This window comes from Oncorhynchus clarkii, chromosome 13 (genome assembly GCF_045791955.1).
Source record: "Oncorhynchus clarkii lewisi isolate Uvic-CL-2024 chromosome 13, UVic_Ocla_1.0, whole genome shotgun sequence".
Classification (NCBI taxonomy): domain Eukaryota; kingdom Metazoa; phylum Chordata; class Actinopteri; order Salmoniformes; family Salmonidae; genus Oncorhynchus; species Oncorhynchus clarkii.
In genome coordinates, this window is record NC_092159.1 from 61,229,462 (window position 1) to 61,248,022 (window position 18,561).

The 18,561-nt window shown below is 47.5% G+C and overlaps 1 protein-coding gene across 1 annotated transcript in view; it reads left to right on the plus strand.

Moving 5' to 3' along the window:
• Positions 1-18,561, plus strand: part of LOC139424095 (protein sidekick-2-like) — a 129,767-nt gene that overhangs the window by 89,138 nt on the left and 22,068 nt on the right. Inside the window, exons 37-38 of the mRNA XM_071175789.1 lie at positions 14,923-15,060; positions 16,785-16,946. Of these exons, the coding sequence (XP_071031890.1) occupies positions 14,923-15,060; positions 16,785-16,946 (300 nt within the window). The remainder of the gene's footprint in view (positions 1-14,922; positions 15,061-16,784; positions 16,947-18,561) is intronic.

Sequence of the window (18,561 nt, forward strand, 5' to 3'; positions counted from 1 at the left end):
TCACATCTACTACTGTATCTGTGCTACCCACCACCATTAGGCTCCCTCTTCTTCTGTCCCTTTCTATCTCCTTCTCTCCCACTCACTGTTCCAATGTTCTCAAGCGCCAGTTTGAAGGATATGCTCAGGACTCTGTTCCCAGCCACAGTAGTGCACTGCATGAGAAACAGATGAGAGCTTTCAGCTCTGACTCAGTGGTTCTCAGTAGTACGCACTACACACAGTGTAACTATCTGTACCTTAACTGTGCTACTCCCGTCTGTCTGTCTGTCTGTCTGTCTGTCTGTCTGTCTGTCTGTCTGTCTGTCTGTCTGTCTGTCTGTCTGTCTGTCTGTCTGTCTGTCTGTCTGACTGACTGACTGACTGACTGACTGAGACGGACGGACGGACGGACGGATATTCTCAGGACCCTGTGCCCTCTCTGTCCTCAAGTCCCAGTTCAGTTTGAGGGATATTCTCAGGACCCTGTGCCCTCTCTGTCCTCATGTCTAAGTTCAGTTTGAAGGATATACTCAGGACCCTGTGCCCTCTCTGTCCTCATGTCCCAGTTCAGTTTGAGGGATATTCTCAGGACCCTGTGCCCTCTCTGTCCTCATGTCAGTTCATTTTTAAGGATATTCTCAGGACCCTGTGCCCTCTCTGTCCTCAAGTCTGTTAATTTTTAAGGATATTCTCAGGACCCTGTGCCCTCTGTCCTCATGTCCTAGTTCAGTTTGAAGGATATACTCAGGACCCTGTGCCCTCTCTGTCCTCATGTCAGTTCAGTTTGAAGGATATACTCAGGACCCTGTACCCTCTCTGTCCTCATGTCCCAGTTCAGTTTGAAGGATATACTCAGGACCCTGTGCCCTCTCTGTCCTCAAGTCAGTTCAGTTTGAAGGATATACTCAGGACCCTGTGCCCTCTCTGTCCTCAAGTCAGTTCAGTTTGAAGGATATACTCAGGACCCTGTGCCCTCTCTGTCCTCAAGTCCCAGTTCAGTTTGAAGGATATACTCAGGACCCTGTGCCCTCTCTGTCCTCAAGTCCCAGTTCAGTCTGAAGGATATTCTCAGGACCCTGTGCCCTCTCTGTCCTCAAGTCCCAGTTCAGTTTTAAGGATATACTCAGGACCCTGTGCCCTCTCTGTCCTCATGTCCCAGTTCAGTTTGAAGGATATACTCAGGACCCTGTGCCCTCTCTGTCCTCATGTCCCAGTTCAGTTTGAAGGATATACTCAGGACCCTGTGTCCTCTCTGTCCTCAAGTCAGTTCAGTTTGAAGGATATACTCAGGACCCTGTGCCCTCTCTGTCCTCATGTCCCAGTTCAGTTTGAAGGATATACTCAGGACCCTGTGCCCTCTCTGTCCTCAAGTCAGTTCAGTCTGAAGGATATTCTCAGGACCCTGTGCCCTCTCTGTCCTCAAGTCAGTTCAGTTTGAAGGATATACTCAGGACCCTGTGCCCTCTCTGTCCTCAAGTCCCAGTTCAGTCTGAAGGATATACTCAGGACCCTGTGCCCTCTCTGTCCTCATGTCAGTTCATTTTTAAGGATATTCTCAGGACCCTGTACCCTCTCTGTCCTCATGTCAGTTCATTTTTAAGGATATTCTCAGGACCCTGTACCCTCTCTGTCCTCAAGTCCCAGTTCAGTTTGAAGGATATACTCAGGACCCTGTGCCATCTCTGTCCTCAAGTCCCAGTTCAGTCTGAAGGATATTCTCAGGACCCTGTACCCTCTCTGTCCTCAAGTCCCAGTTCAGTTTGAAGGATATACTCAGGACCCTGTGCCATCTCTGTCCTCATGTCCCAGTTCAGTCTGAAGGATATACTCAGGACCCTGTGCCCTCTCTGTCCTCATGTCAGTTCAGTTTGAAGGATATACTCAGGACCCTGTGACCTCTCTGTCCTCAAGTCCCAGTTCAGTTTGAAGAATATTCTCAGGACCCTGTGCCCTCTCTGTCCTCAAGTCAGTTCAGTTTGAAGGATATACTCAGGACCCTGTGCCCTCTCTGTCCTCAAGTCAGTTCAGTTTGAAGTATATACTCAGGACCCTGTGCCCTCTCTGTCCTCATGTCCCAGTTCAGTTTGAAGGATATACTCAGGACCCTGTGCCCTCTCTGTCCTCATGTCCCAGTTCAGTTTGAAGGATATACTCAGGACCCTGTGCCCTCTCTGTCCTCATGTCCCAGTTCAGTTTGAAGGATATACTCAGGACCCTGTGCCCTCTCTGTCCTCATGTCAGTTCATTTTTAAGGATATTCTCAGGACCCTGTGCCCTCTGTCCTCATGTCCTAGTTCAGTTTGAAGGATATACTCAGGACCCTGTGCCCTCTCTGTCCTCAAGTCCCAGTTCAGTTTGAGGGATATTCTCAGGACCCTGTGCCCTCTCTGTCCTCATGTCCCAGTTCAGTTTGAAGGATATACTCAGGACCCTGTGCCCTCTCTGTCCTCATGTCAGTTCATTTTTAAGGATATTCTCAGGACCCTGTGCCCTCTGTCCTCATGTCCTAGTTCAGTTTGAAGGATATACTCAGGACCCTGTGCCCTCTCTGTCCTCAAGTCCCAGTTCAGTTTGAGGGATATTCTCAGGACCCTGTGCCCTCTCTGTCCTCATGTCCCAGTTCAGTTTGAAGGATATACTCAGGACCCTGTGCCCTCTCTGTCCTCATGTCAGTTCATTTTTAAGGATATTCTCAGGACCCTGTACCCTCTCTGTCCTCAAGTCAGTTCAGTTTGAAGGATATACTCAGGACCCTGTGCCCTCTCTGTCCTCAAGTCCCAGTTCAGTCTGAAGGATATACTCAGGACCCTGTGCCCTCTCTGTCCTCATGTCCCAGTTCAGTTTGAAGGATATACTCAGGACCCTGTGCCCTCTCTGTCCTCAAGTCAGTTCAGTTTGAAGGATATACTCAGGACCCTGTGCCCTCTCTGTCCTCAAGTCCCAGTTCAGTCTGAAGGATATTCTCAGGACCCTGTGCCCTCTCTGTCCTCAAGTCCCAGTTCAGTTTTAGGGATATACTCAGGACCCTGTGCCCTCTCTGTCCTCATGTCCCAGTTCAGTTTGAAGGATATACTCAGGACCCTGTGCCCTCTCTGTCCTCATGTCCCAGTTCAGTTTGAAGGATATACTCAGGACCCTGTGTCCTCTCTGTCCTCAAGTCAGTTCAGTTTGAAGGATATACTCAGGACCCTGTGCCCTCTCTGTCCTCATGTCCCAGTTCAGTTTGAAGGATATACTCAGGACCCTGTGCCCTCTCTGTCCTCAAGTCAGTTCAGTCTGAAGGATATACTCAGGACCCTGTGCCCTCTCTGTCCTCAAGTCCCAGTTCAGTTTGAGGGATATTCTCAGGACCCTGTGCCCTCTCTGTCCTCATGTCCCAGTTCAGTTTGAAGGATATACTCAGGACCCTGTGCCCTCTCTGTCCTCATGTCAGTTCATTTTTAAGGATATTCTCAGGACCCTGTGCCCTCTGTCCTCATGTCCTAGTTCAGTTTGAAGGATATACTCAGGACCCTGTGCCCTCTCTGTCCTCAAGTCCCAGTTCAGTTTGAGGGATATTCTCAGGACCCTGTGCCCTCTCTGTCCTCATGTCCCAGTTCAGTTTGAAGGATATACTCAGGACCCTGTGCCCTCTCTGTCCTCATGTCAGTTCATTTTTAAGGATATTCTCAGGACCCTGTACCCTCTCTGTCCTCAAGTCAGTTCAGTTTGAAGGATATACTCAGGACCCTGTGCCCTCTCTGTCCTCATGTCCCAGTTCAGTTTGAAGGATATACTCAGGACCCTGTGCCCTCTCTGTCCTCATGTCCCAGTTCAGTTTGAAGGATATACTCAGGACCCTGTGCCCTCTCTGTCCTCAAGTCAGTTCAGTTTGAAGGATATACTCAGGACCCTGTGCCCTCTCTGTCCTCAAGTCCCAGTTCAGTCTGAAGGATATTCTCAGGACCCTGTGCCCTCTCTGTCCTCAAGTCCCAGTTCAGTTTTAAGGATATACTCAGGACCCTGTGCCCTCTCTGTCCTCATGTCCCAGTTCAGTTTGAAGGATATACTCAGGACCCTGTGCCCTCTCTGTCCTCATGTCCCAGTTCAGTTTGAAGGATATACTCAGGACCCTGTGTCCTCTCTGTCCTCAAGTCAGTTCAGTTTGAAGGATATACTCAGGACCCTGTGCCCTCTCTGTCCTCATGTCCCAGTTCAGTTTGAAGGTTATTCTCAGGACCCTGTGCCCTCTCTGTCCTCAAGTCCCAGTTCAGTTTGAAGGATATACTCAGGACCCTGTGCCCTCTCTGTCCTCATGTCCCAGTTCAGTTTGAAGGATATACTCAGGACCCTGTGCCCTCTCTGTCCTCAAGTCAGTTCAGTCTGAAGGATATACTCAGGACCCTGTGCCCTCTCTGTCCTCAAGTCCCAGTTCAGTCTGAAGGATATTCTCAGGACCCTGTGCCCTCTCTGTCCTCAAGTCCCAGTTCAGTTTTAAGGATATACTCAGGACCCTGTGCCCTCTCTGTCCTCATGTCCCAGTTCAGTTTGAAGGATATACTCAGGACCCTGTGCCCTCTCTGTCCTCATGTCCCAGTTCAGTTTGAAGGATATACTCAGGACCCTGTGTCCTCTCTGTCCTCAAGTCAGTTCAGTTTGAAGGATATACTCAGGACCCTGTGACCTCTCTGTCCTCATGTCCCAGTTCAGTTTGAAGGATATACTCAGGACCCTGTGCCCTCTCTGTCCTCAAGTCAGTTCAGTCTGAAGGATATTCTCAGGACCCTGTGCCCTCTCTGTCCTCAAGTCAGTTCAGTTTGAAGGATATACTCAGGACCCTGTGCCCTCTCTGTCCTCAAGTCCCAGTTCAGTCTGAAGGATATACTCAGGACCCTGTGCCCTCTCTGTCCTCATGTCAGTTCATTTTTAAGGATATTCTCAGGACCCTGTACCCTCTCTGTCCTCATGTCAGTTCATTTTTAAGGATATTCTCAGGACCCTGTACCCTCTCTGTCCTCAAGTCCCAGTTCAGTTTGAAGGATATACTCAGGACCCTGTGCCCTCTCTATCCTCATGTCCCAGTTCAGTTTGAAGGATATACTCAGGACCCTGTGCCCTCTCTATCCTCATGTCCCAGTTCAGTTTGAAGGATATACTCAGGACCCTGTGCCCTCTCTGTCCTCATGTCCCAGTTCAGTTTGAAGGATATACTCAGGACCCTGTGCCCTCTCTGTCCTCAAGTCAGTTCAGTTTGAAGGATATACTCAGGACCCTGTACCCTCTCTGTCCTCAAGTCAGTTCAGTTTGAAGGATATACTCAGGACCCTGTGCCCTCTCTGTCCTCAAGTCCCAGTTCAGTTTGAAGGATATACTCAGGACCCTGTGCCCTCTCTGTCCTCAAGTCCCAGTTCAGTCTGAAGGATATACTCAGGACCCTGTACCCTCTCTGTCCTCATGTCCCAGTTCAGTCCGAAGGATATACTCAGGACCCTGTGCCCTCTCTATCCTCAAGTCCCAGTTCAGTCTGAAGGATATACTCAGGACCCTGTGCCCTCTCTGTCCTCAAGTCAGTTCAGTTTGAAGGATATACTCAGGACCCTGTGTCCTCTCTGTCCTCAAGTCCCAGTTCAGTTTGAAGGATATACTCAGGACCCTGTACCCTCTCTGTCCTCATGTCCCAGTTCAGTCTGAAGGATATACTCAGGACCCTGTGCCCTCTCTGTCCTCAAGTCAGTTCAGTTTGAAGGATATACTCAGGACCCTGTACCCTCTCTGTCCTCAAGTCAGTTCAGTTTGAAGGATATACTCAGGACCCTGTACCCTCTCTGTCCTCAAGTCAGTTCAGTTTGAAGGATATACTCAGGACCCTGTGCCCTCTCTGTCCTCAAGTCAGTTCAGTTTGAAGGATATACTCAGGACCCTGTGCCCTCTCTGTCCTCATGTCCCAGTTCAGTTTGAAGGATATACTCAGGACCCTGTGCCCTCTCTATCCTCAAGTCTGTTCAGTTTGAGGGATATTCTCAGGACCCTGTGCCCTCTCTGTCCTCATGTCCCAGTTCAGTCTGAAGGATATTCTCAGGACCCTGTGTCCTCTCTATCCTCAAGTCAGTTCAGTTTGAGGGATATTCTCAGGACCCTGTGCCCTCTCTGTCCTCATGTCCCAGTTCAGTTTGAAGGATATACTCAGGACCCTGTGCCCTCTCTATCCTCAAGTCAGTTCAGTTTGAGGGATATTCTCAGGACCCTGTGCCCTCTCTGTCCTCAAGTCCCAGTTCAGTTTGAAGGATATACTCAGGACCCTGTGCCCTCTCTGTCCTCATGTCCCAGTTCAGTTTGAAGGATATACTCAGGACCCTGTGCCCTCTCTGTCCTCATGTCCCAGTTCAGTCTGAAGGATATTCTCAGGACCCTGTGCCCTCTCTGTCCTCATGTCCCAGTTCAGTCTGAAGGATATTCTCAGGACCCTGTGCCCTCTCTGTCCTCATGTCCCAGTTCAGTCTGAAGGATATTCTCAGGACCCTGTGCCCTCTCTGTCCTCATGTCCCAGTTCAGTCTGAAGGATATTCTCAGGACCCTGTGCCCTCTCTGTCCTCATGTCCCAGTTCAGTCTGAAGGATATTCTCAGGACCCTGTGCCCTCTCTGTCCTCAAGTCAGTTCAGTTTGAAGGATATACTCAGGACCCTGTGCCCTCTCTGTCCTCAAGTCAGTTCAGTTTGAAGGATATACTCAGGACCCTGTGCCCTCTCTGTCCTCATGTCCCAGTTCAGTTTGAAGGATATACTCAGGACCCTGTGCCCTCTCTGTCCTCATGTCCCAGTTCAGTTTGAAGGATATACTCAGGACCCTGTGCCCTCTCTGTCCTCAAGTCCCAGTTCAGTCTGAAGGATATTCTCAGGACCCTGTGCCCTCTCTGTCCTCAAGTCAGTTCAGTTTGAAGGATATACTCAGGACCCTGTGCCCTCTCTGTCCTCAAGTCAGTTCAGTTTGAAGGATATACTCAGGACCCTGTGCCCTCTCTGTCCTCATGTCCCAGTTCAGTTTGAAGGATATACTCAGGACCCTGTGCCCTCTCTGTCCTCATGTCCCAGTTCAGTTTGAAGGATATACTCAGGACCCTGTGCCCTCTCTGTCCTCAAGTCCCAGTTCAGTCTGAAGGATATACTCAGGACCCTGTGCCCTCTCTGTCCTCAAGTCCCAGTTCAGTTTGAAGGATATACTCAGGACCCTGTGCCCTCTCTGTCCTCATGTCCCAGTTCAGTTTGAAGGATATACTCAGGACCCTGTGCCCTCTCTGTCCTCAAGTCAGTTCAGTTTGAAGGATATACTCAGGACCCTGTACCCTCTCTGTCCTCAAGTCCCAGTTCAGTTTGAAGGATATACTCAGGACCCTGTGCCCTCTCTTTCCTCAAGTCAGTTCAGTTTGAAGGATATACTCAGGACCCTGTGCCCTCTCTGTCCTCAAGTCCCAGTTCAGTCTGAAGGATATACTCAGGACCCTGTACCATCTCTGTCCTCATGTCCCAGTTCAGTTTGAAGGATATACTCAGGACCCTGTGCCCTCTCTGTCCTCATGTTCCAGTTCAGTTTGAAGGATATACTCAGGACCCTGTGCCCTCTCTGTCCTCAAGTCAGTTCAGTTTGAAGGATATACTCAGGACCCTGTGCCCTCTCTGTCCTCATGTCCCAGTTCAGTTTGAAGGATATACTCAGGACCCTGTGCCCTCTCTTTCCTCAAGTCAGTTCAGTTTGAAGGATATACTCAGGACCCTGTGCCCTCTCTGTCCTCAAGTCCCAGTTCAGTCTGAAGGATATACTCAGGACCCTGTACCATCTCTGTCCTCATGTCCCAGTTCAGTTTGAAGGATATACTCAGGACCCTGTGCCCTCTCTGTCCTCATGTTCCAGTTCAGTTTGAAGGATATACTCAGGACCCTGTGCCCTCTCTGTCCTCAAGTCAGTTCAGTTTGAAGGATATACTCAGGACCCTGTGACCTCTCTGTCCTCATGTCCCAGTTCAGTTTTAAGGTTATTCTCAGGACCCTGTACCCTCTCTGTCCTCATGTCCCAGTTCAGTTTGAAGGTTATTCTCAGGACCCTGTACCCTCTCTGTCCTCATGTCCCAGTTCAGTCTGAAGGATATTCTCAGGACCCTGTGCCCTCTCTGTCCTCAAGTCAGTTCAGTTTGAAGGATATACTCAGGACCCTGTACCATCTCTGTCCTCAAGTCAGTTCAGTTTGAAGGATATACTCAGGACCCTGTGCCCTCTCTGTCCTCATGTCCCAGTTCAGTTTGAAGGATATACTCAGGACCCTGTGCCCTCTCTGTCCTCATGTCCCAGTTCAGTTTGAAGGATATACTCAGGACCCTGTGCCCTCTCTGTCCTCATGTCCCAGTTCAGTTTGAAGGATATACTCAGGACCCTGTGCCCTCTCTGTCCTCAAGTCAGTTCAGTCTGAAGGATATACTCAGGACCCTGTGCCCTCTCTGTCCTCAAGTCCCAGTTCAGTTTGAAGGATATACTCAGGACCCTGTGCCCTCTCTGTCCTCATGTCCCAGTTCAGTTTGAAGGATATACTCAGGACCCTGTGCCCTCTCTGTCCTCATGTCCCAGTTCAGTTTGAAGGATATACTCAGGACCCTGTGCCCTCTCTGTCCTCATGTCCCAGTTCAGTTTGAAGGATATACTCAGGACCCTGTGCCCTCTCTGTCCTCATGTCCCAGTTCAGTTTGAAGGATATACTCAGGACCCTGTGCCCTCTCTGTCCTCATGTCAGTTCAGTTTGAAGGATATACTCAGGACCCTGTGCCCTCTCTGTCCTCATGTCCCAGTTCAGTTTGAAGGATATACTCAGGACCCTGTGCCCTCTCTGTCCTCAAGTCAGTTCAGTTTGAAGGATATACTCAGGACCCTGTACCCTCTCTGTCCTCAAGTCCCAGTTCAGTTTGAAGGATATACTCAGGACCCTGTACCCTCTCTGTCCTCAAGTCAGTTCAGTTTGAAGGATATACTCAGGACCCTGTGCCCTCTCTGTCCTCAAGTCCCAGTTCAGTCTGAAGGATATACTCAGGACCCTGTACCATCTCTGTCCTCATGTCCCAGTTCAGTTTGAAGGATATACTCAGGACCCTGTGCCCTCTCTGTCCTCAAGTCAGTTCAGTTTGAAGGATATACTCAGGACCCTGTACCATCTCTGTCCTCAAGTCAGTTCAGTTTGAAGGATATACTCAGGACCCTGTACCATCTCTGTCCTCAAGTCAGTTCAGTTTGAAGGATATACTCAGGACCCTGTACCCTCTCTGTCCTCATGTCCCAGTTCAGTTTTAAGGTTATTCTCAGGACCCTGTATCCTCTCTGTCCTCATGTCCCAGTTCAGTTTGAAGGTTATTCTCAGGACCCTGTACCCTCTCTGTCCTCATGTCCCAGTTCAGTCTGAAGGATATTCTCAGGACCCTGTGCCCTCTCTGTCCTCAAGTCAGTTCAGTTTGAAGGATATACTCAGGACCCTGTACCATCTCTGTCCTCAAGTCAGTTCAGTTTGAAGGATATACTCAGGACCCTGTGCCCTCTCTGTCCTCATGTCCCAGTTCAGTTTGAAGGATATACTCAGGACCCTGTGCCCTCTCTGTCCTCATGTCCCAGTTCAGTTTGAAGGATATACTCAGGACCCTGTGCCCTCTCTGTCCTCAAGTCAGTTCAGTTTGAAGGATATACTCAGGACCCTGTGACCTCTCTGTCCTCATGTCCCAGTTCAGTTTTAAGGTTATTCTCAGGACCCTGTACCCTCTCTGTCCTCATGTCCCAGTTCAGTTTGAAGGTTATTCTCAGGACCCTGTACCCTCTCTGTCCTCATGTCCCAGTTCAGTCTGAAGGATATTCTCAGGACCCTGTGCCCTCTCTGTCCTCAAGTCAGTTCAGTCTGAAGGATATACTCAGGACCCTGTGCCCTCTCTGTCCTCAAGTCCCAGTTCAGTTTGAAGGATATACTCAGGACCCTGTGCCCTCTCTGTCCTCATGTCCCAGTTCAGTTTGAAGGATATACTCAGGACCCTGTACCCTCTCTGTCCTCAAGTCAGTTCAGTTTGAAGGATATACTCAGGACCCTGTGCCCTCTCTGTCCTCATGTCAGTTCAGTTTGAAGGATATACTCAGGACCCTGTGCCCTCTCTGTCCTCATGTCCCAGTTCAGTTTGAAGGATATACTCAGGACCCTGTGCCCTCTCTGTCCTCATGTCCCAGTTCAGTTTGAAGGATATACTCAGGACCCTGTGCCCTCTCTGTCCTCATGTCCCAGTTCAGTTTGAAGGATATACTCAGGACCCTGTGCCCTCTCTGTCCTCATGTCCCAGTTCAGTTTGAAGGATATACTCAGGACCCTGTGCCCTCTCTGTCCTCATGTCAGTTCAGTTTGAAGGATATACTCAGGGCCCTGTGCCCTCTCTGTCCTCATGTCAGTTCAGTTTGAAGGATATACTCAGGGCCCTGTGCCCTCTCTGTCCTCATGTCAGTTCAGTTTGAAGGATATACTCAGGACCCTGTGCCCTCTCTGTCCTCATGTCAGTTCAGTTTGAAGGATATACTCAGGACCCTGTGCCCTCTCTGTCCTCAAGTCAGTTCAGTTTGAAGGATATACTCAGGACCCTGTGCCCTCTCTGTCCTCAAGTCCCAGTTCAGTTTGAAGGATATACTCAGGACCCTGTGCCCTCTCCAGTCACAATATCTTACTACAGGAGAAACGGATGAGAGCTGTCAGCTTGAGTCACTGGTATTCAGCACCAGGGACACGTACTGCACACTACAGATTGTGTAGCCACCGTGCTTCTACACCTGCATTGCTTGCTGTTTGGGGTTTTAGGCTGGGTTTCTGTACAGCACTTTGAGATATCAGCTGATGTACGAAGATGCTATATAAATACATTTGATTTGTAGCCGTCAATGTTGTCCCCTTGCCTTACAGTAAATAGGACATATATGCGACAGGTTTGGACCCAGGATATGGGAACTAACAGTCAAGGGGGGGTGGGGGGTGGTTTGAGTCTTATTGATAAGGATTTGACAGCTACTACTAACGTTTTCATGGGGAAATCACAGGGGTGGAATGGAAGCCTGATGACACTACAGAGGAAGAGGAGGAGGAAGAGGAGGAGGAGGAGGGTACTGTATAGGGTTGAATATTTTCCCAGTATTTTTCTCCTGGGTTACCCGGTATTTCCCGCCAAAACCGGACATTTATTCAAAAGCTTATGAAGAATATTCTGTCTGGATTTGATAAAAAATAAAAACCCAATAGATGTAGCTGGCTATGTGCTCTCTTGGGTAAATACATGAAACTAGCTCCAGTAGGCTGATATGTTTGAGTGTGAACTGCATTACTGTACTGTAATGTATTATACTGTATTACTGTACTGTATTGTATTATACTGTATTACTGTACTGTATTGTATTATACTGTATTACTGTACTGTAATGTATTATACTGTATTACTGTACTGTAATGTAATATACTGTATTACTGTACTGTAATGTATTATACTGTATTACTGTACTGCATTGTATTGTATTATACTGTATTACTGTACTGCATTGTATTATACTGTATTACTGTACTGTAATGTATTATACTGTATTAATGTACTGTAATGTATTATACTGTATTAATGTACTGTAATGTATTATACTGTATTAATGTACTGTAATGTATTATACTGTATTACTGTACTGTAATGTATTATACTGTATTACTCTACTGTATTGTATTATACTGTATTACTGTACTGTATTGTATTATACTGTATTACTGTACTGTAATGTATTATACTGTATTACTCTACTGTATTGTATTATACTGTATTACTGTACTGCATTGTATTATACTGTATTACTGTACTGTATTGTATTATACTGTATTACTGTACTGTATTGTATTGTATTATACTGTATTACTGTACTGCATTGTATTGTATTATACTGTATTACTCTACTGTATTGTATTATACTGTATTACTGTACTGTAATGTATTATACTGTATTATATAGTCTGGAATTACGCGCTTCGTTCTAACCAAGATAAAGCAGGGAGAGAACACGTGGTTCTGGTGCAGAACATGCAGACTACAAAGTTCCAAGTATAGGCTAGCGAATTAGATTTGAAATGTTAAATATAATAGGGCCTATTTGTATAATTAGTAGGCTGACGCATATATACCTTTCATAATATTTCATGTTATTAGCCTTCCTCCTCTTTCTCTCTCTCGCTTTCAACAGTTAAATAAAGCACGTTTCGTTGTCCTCATCTTCATCATTCTGATCACAGCATTGAATAATGCAGGACTAGAATGAGATGCAGAGGGCTTTCACTTCTCTTCACCAAGAATGAATGGTTGGTTATGGGCCTGAATAAATAACTACTACAGCATAACGCCATCGCACGTTCACCCGTCTTTCAGACCACCAGTGAGTTCTACTGGCTGCTCTTCTTTCAGACTACCAGTGAGTTCTACTGGCTGCTCTTCTTTCAGACTACCAGTGAGTTCTACTGGCTGTTCTTCTTTCAGACTACCAGTGAGTTCTACTGGCTGTTCTTCTTTCAGACTACCAGTGAGTTCTACTGGCTGTTCTTCTTTCAGACTACCAGTGAGTTCTACTGGCTGCTCTTCTTTCAGACTACCAGTGAGTTCTACTGGCTGTTCTTCTTTCAGACTAGCAGTGAGTTCTACTGGCTGTCCTTCTTTCAGACTACCAGTGAGTTCTACTGGCTGTTCTTCTTTCAGACTACCAGTGAGTTCTACGGGCTGCTCTTCTTTCAGACTACCATTGATTTCTATTAGCTGCCCTTCTTTCAGACTACCAGTGAGTTCTACTGGCTGTTCTTCTTTCAGACTACCAGTGAGTTCTACTGGCTGCTCTTCTTTCAGACTACCAGTGAGTTCTACTGGCTGTTCGTCTTTCAGACTACCAGTGAGTTCTACTGGCTGCTCTTCTTTCAGACTACCAGTGAGTTCTACTGGCTGCTGTATTTAACATTCAGCAAACAAGAGTTTTGCGTCCCTCTTATTTTAGTCTGTTGGTATAAGAAATGCTACAAAATGATGTCCAGCAAGCTAGTCTAGTTTTTCCTGCATGGGACTCCAAGAGCTGCAGTAAGGAGCGTTTTTTAAGGAGAGGCCAGCGGAGCACAGGTGTGTGCGTTTTGCGCAAGACACAGAGGCTATGAGTTACGTCACCCATCATTCATTAGCTAAATATAATGCTAAATGTATTTCCTGAAAGACGTAGGCTAGGCCATCTATATATGGGCCTATATATCAATCTAGAACAGGATTCTGTATTTTAGATGCTGAATGGAATTGGTTGAGAGTGAAAGACAGTGTGCTCTCTCGTACACTGATCTAAAGCAACTATATAGGAGGTTTTTAAAACTGCAGCTGCAACAACAACAAAATAAACATCTTTACAATTGAAAAATAATCTGAGCCCTGAAAGCCAGATGGAGATGATTAGACACGGTCATTATATTACTGTCGGCTCTGCTGCAGCAAATGTAGACCTGCCTGTCTGTCACAAGAACAAAGACGTTTGAGACGATAGGTCTACGTACTGACATGGGCTGTCGGTCCCCACCCAGAGCGTTGATGAGTCATTATGCCAGAGAGAAGGCCGTGGAGAATCCAGATGTAGACAGCTCATATCATTAAACAGACATGGGCTGTCGGTCCCCACCCTGAGCGTTGATGAGTCATCATGCCAGAGAGAAGGCCGTGGAGAATCCAGATGTAGACAGCTCATATCATTAAACAGACATGGGCTGTCGGTCCCCACCCTGAGCGTTGATGAGTCATCATGCCAGAGAGAAGGCCGTGGAGAATCCAGATGTAGACAGCTCATATCATTAAACAGTTCCATTTCACGTCATGATGTTCTCATAAATTATTTATTATAATTTACTGGTTTCTCGCAGTTATTTATCCTGGGAAAATTGGAGTGGTTTTGGGGCGGTAAAATAGAGAGAACTGCATTGTTGGTAAAGAGCTTGTCAGTCAGTATTTCACAGTAAAGTCTACACCTGATGTCTTCAGAGCACGTGACAAATAACATTTGATTTGATTTGATTTTAGCCCTCGGTAAATCTCAGTTACCGTGTTCTCGCCATTCAACCCTGGTACTGTAGAGTGATGGGGACACATGGGGAATGGGTTGTTCTGACCCACGTCCTGCCACACTACTGACACACACAAAGAGGCCTGTGTTCTGTCAGTCACCCCCCTGCAGACAAACACACTAAAACCCTCCTCTGTGGTTTCTAGAGGGGAATCAGTTTACAGAATGAATTCCTCTGCTGTTTCCCGCAGCCAGGCTGGTCACCCGGCCTCTTGAAGGACTGTGACATTGCAGAGAGAGGCAGAGGGGATGAAGTACTGAGGAGACCACAGAATATTCTGTCTCCTCGCTCCTCTCTGCTCTGCAGGGCTCTGGAGTTAAAACAGAGAGACTGCAGAATATTCTGGCTCCTCGCTCCTCTCTGCTCTGCAGGGTAACTGGGAGAGGAGCCAACCCAAAGCCTTGGCAATTTAATGCAGAACTCTCACATGACTTCTGGAAGGTCAGGGGATGAATGGATGATTGTATCTGTCCCAGTCCCCAAGAATAATACTAGTATTGCTTCAGCATAATGACTTTGATGAATGAAGCAGACTGCCAGGATATGGACTAAACTTAATCACATTGTGGCTTTCCAGATAAGGCTTTCAGTAGTGTGTTTGATTTGTACAACAGCATATCCCGGATGGAGGGTGTTGTCATGTGATCTAGGACCTGGTGCGCCAGCCTAAGTGTCCTTCCCTAACCATGGCTCTCTCTCTCCTTCTCCTCTCCTGTTTCCCTCTTTCCCTCTCTATCTCCCCCCTCTCTCCTCCCTCTCCCTCCTTCCCTCTCCCCCTCCCTCCCCCTCGTCCTCCTCTCCAGCCCCCAGCAGACCCAGCTTCCTCCACTTCAGTGAGCTGACCACCACGTCAGTCAACATGTCGTGGGGAGAGCCAGGCCAGGCCAACGGCATCATCGAGGGCTACCGCCTGGTCTACGAGCCCTGCACACCTGTTGATGGTGAGACACACACACACACGCGCATGTTCATAGTGAGAAAACACACACACACACATGAACGCATGCGCGCACACACACAGTCTCATGGATGCTGAGACACAAACACACACACAGTGTTGATAGTAAGAAAACACACACACACATACACACACACACATGCACGCAAACATGCACACACAGACAAACAAACACACACAAACACACACACTCACACACCCATGGACGGTGAGAACCTCTGGAGCCTGGAAGGCTGGAAGGCTGTTAGTTACTTTGTTAGGCCTTTAAACTACCCAGATAGCTAGATGGTTTGCTATCAGTCCGTGAGATGATTTACAGTCATAGGCTAGCATCACCGCCGCCATGGTCTTAGATTGGTGTCCTAATCTGTTACAGCTGGGTAGTTCTAGGCCGGCCCTGGGGCCACATGCAGTCAGCTTGTTTACAACTTCCTCTCTCTCCTGTTGAGAGAAAACCCAGCTAATAGCTGGTATGTGTGGTTGGGTCTCCAGATTCCGTAGTAATTAGGAACAGACAGTATGGGAATGGGAGGTAGAGAACCTCTGTGGTCCCTGGCCTGTTGGCCACTAATGGCTTCTCTCTGGCCCCTAGAGCAGTCAGCCATGTGGGAGGGAAAGAGGCACAGCAGGGTCTGGGATGGTGGAGGAACATGTCTCTCTATCTGGAGGTGTGCAGTGATAGGTCACATCTGTTTATCTGGAGGGGACACTCATGCTTATATACCATGAACTGTCAGTAGGGAGGTGGAAAGGTGCTACCATGAACTGTCAGTAGGGAGGTGGAAAGGAGCTACCATGAACTGTCAGTAGGGAGGTAGAAAGGTGCTACCATGAACTGTCAGTAGGGAGGTGGAAAGGAGCAACCATGAACTGTCAGTAGGGAGGTGGAAAGGTGCTACCATGAACTGTCAGTGGGGAGGTGGAAAGGTGCTACCATGAACTGTCAGTATGGAGGTGGAAAGATGCTACCATGAACTGTCAGTATGGATGTGGAAAGGTGCTACCATGAACTGTCAGTAGGGAGGTGGAAAGATGCTACCATGAACTGTCAGTAGGGAGGTGGAAAGGTGCTACCATGAACTGTCAGTAGGGAGGTGGAAAGGTGCTACCATGCACTGTCAGTAGGGAGGTGGAAAGATGCTACCATGAACTGTCAGTAGGGAGGTGGAAAGATGCTACCATGAACTGTCAGTAGGGAGCTGGAAAGATGCTACCATGAACTGTCAGTAGGGAGGTGGAAAGGTGCTACCATGAACTGTCAGTAGGGAGGTGGAAAGATGCTACCATGAACTGTCAGTATGGATGTGGAAAGGTGCTACCATGAACTGTCAGTAGGGAGGTGGAAAGATGCTACCATGAACTGTCAGTAGGGAGGTGGAAAGGTGCTACCATGAACTGTCAGTAGGGAGGTGGAAAGGTGCTACCATGCACTGTCAGTAGGGAGGTGGAAAGATGCTACCATGAACTGTCAGTAGGGAGGTGGAAAGATGCTACCATGAACTGTCAGTAGGGAGCTGGAAAGATGCTACCATGAACTGTCAGTAGGGAGGTGGAAAGGTGCTACCATGAACTGTCAGTAGGGAGATGGAAAGGTGCCATGAACTGTCAGTAGGGAGGTGGTGTAGCTTCTAGCCTCCAGTATCTCCAGTATCTCCAGCCTGTATCTCTATACTGACTCCTCTCTGTCTCCTCTCTACTCCACTCCAGGTGTTAGTAAGATAGTCACAGTGGACGTGAAGGGCAGCACCCCCCTGTGGATGAAGATTAAGGACCTGGCTGACGGGGTGACCTATAACTTCAGGATCCGGGCCAAGACCCTCACCTACGGGCCGGAGGTGGAGGCTAACATCACTACTGGACCAGGAGAAGGTATGTAACACAGTATCTCTGGTCCAGCTACCAGGAGAAGGTATGAAACACAGTATCTCTGGTCCAGCTAACATCACTACCGGACCAGGAGAAGGTACAGTGCCTTGCGAAAGTATTTGGCCCCCTTGAACTTTGCGACCTTTTGCCACATTTCAGGCTTCAAACATAAAGATATAAAACTGTATTTTTTTGTGAAGAATCAACAACAAGTGGGACACAATCATGAAGTGGAACGACATTTATTGGATATTTCAAACTTTTTTAACAAATCAAAAACTGAAAAATTGGGCGTGCAAAATTATTCAGCCCCTTTACTTTCAGTGCAGCAAACTCTCTCCAGAAGTTCAGTGAGGATCTCTGAATGATCCAATGTTGACCTAAATGACTAATGATGATAAATACAATCCACCTGTGTGTAATCAAGTCTCCGTATAAATGCACCTGCACTGTGATAGTCTCAGAGGTCCGTTAAAAGCGCAGAGAGCATCATGAAGAACAAGGAACACACCAGGCAGGTCCGAGATACTGTTGTGAAGAAGTTTAAAGCCGGATTTGGATACAAAAAGATTTCCCAAGCTTTAAACATCCCAAGGAGCACTGTGCAAGCAATAATATTGAAATGGAAGGAGTATCAGACCACTGCAAATCTACCAAGACCTGGCCGTCCCTCTAAACTTTCAGCTCATACAAGGAGAAGACTGATCAGAGATGCAGCCAAGAGGCCCATGATCACTCTGGATGAACTGCAGAGATCTACAGCTGAGGTGGGAGACTCTGTCCATAGGACAACAATCAGTCGTATATTGCACAAATCTGGCCTTTATGGAAGAGTGGCAAGAAGAAAGCCATTTCTTAAAGACATCCATAAAAAGTGTAGTTTAAAGTTTGCCACAAGCCACCTGGGAGACACACCAAACATGTGGAAGAAGGTGCTCTGGTCAGATGAAACCAAAAGTGAACTTTTTGGCAACAATGCAAAACGTTATGTTTGGCGTAAAAGCAACACAGCTCATCACCCTGAACCCACCATCCCCACTGTCAAACATGGTGGTGGCAGCATCATGGTTTGGGCCTGCTTTTCTTCAGCGGGGACAGGGAAGATGGTTAAAATTGATGGGAAGATGGATGGAGCCAAATACAGGACCATTCTGGAAGAAAACCTGATGGAGTCTGCAAAAGACCTGAGACTGGGACGGAGATTTGTCTTCCAACAAGACAATGATCCAAAACATAAAGCAAAATCTACAATGGAATGGTTCAAAAATAAACATATCCAGGTGTTAGAATGGCCAGGTCAAAGTCCAGACCTGAATCCAATCGAGAATCTGTGGATAGAACTGAAAACTGCTGTTCACAAATGCTCTCCATCCAACCTCACTGAGCTTGAGCTGTTTTGCAAGGAGGAATGGGAAAAAATGTCAGTCTCTCGATGTGCAAAACTGATAGAGACATACCCCAAGCGACTTACAGCTGTAATCGCAGCAAAAGGTGGCGCTACAAAGTATTAACTTAAAGGGGCTGAATAATTTTGCACGCCCAATTTTTCAGTTTTTGATTTGTTAAAAAAGTTTGAAATATCCAATAAATGTCGTTCCACTTCATGATTGTGTCCCAC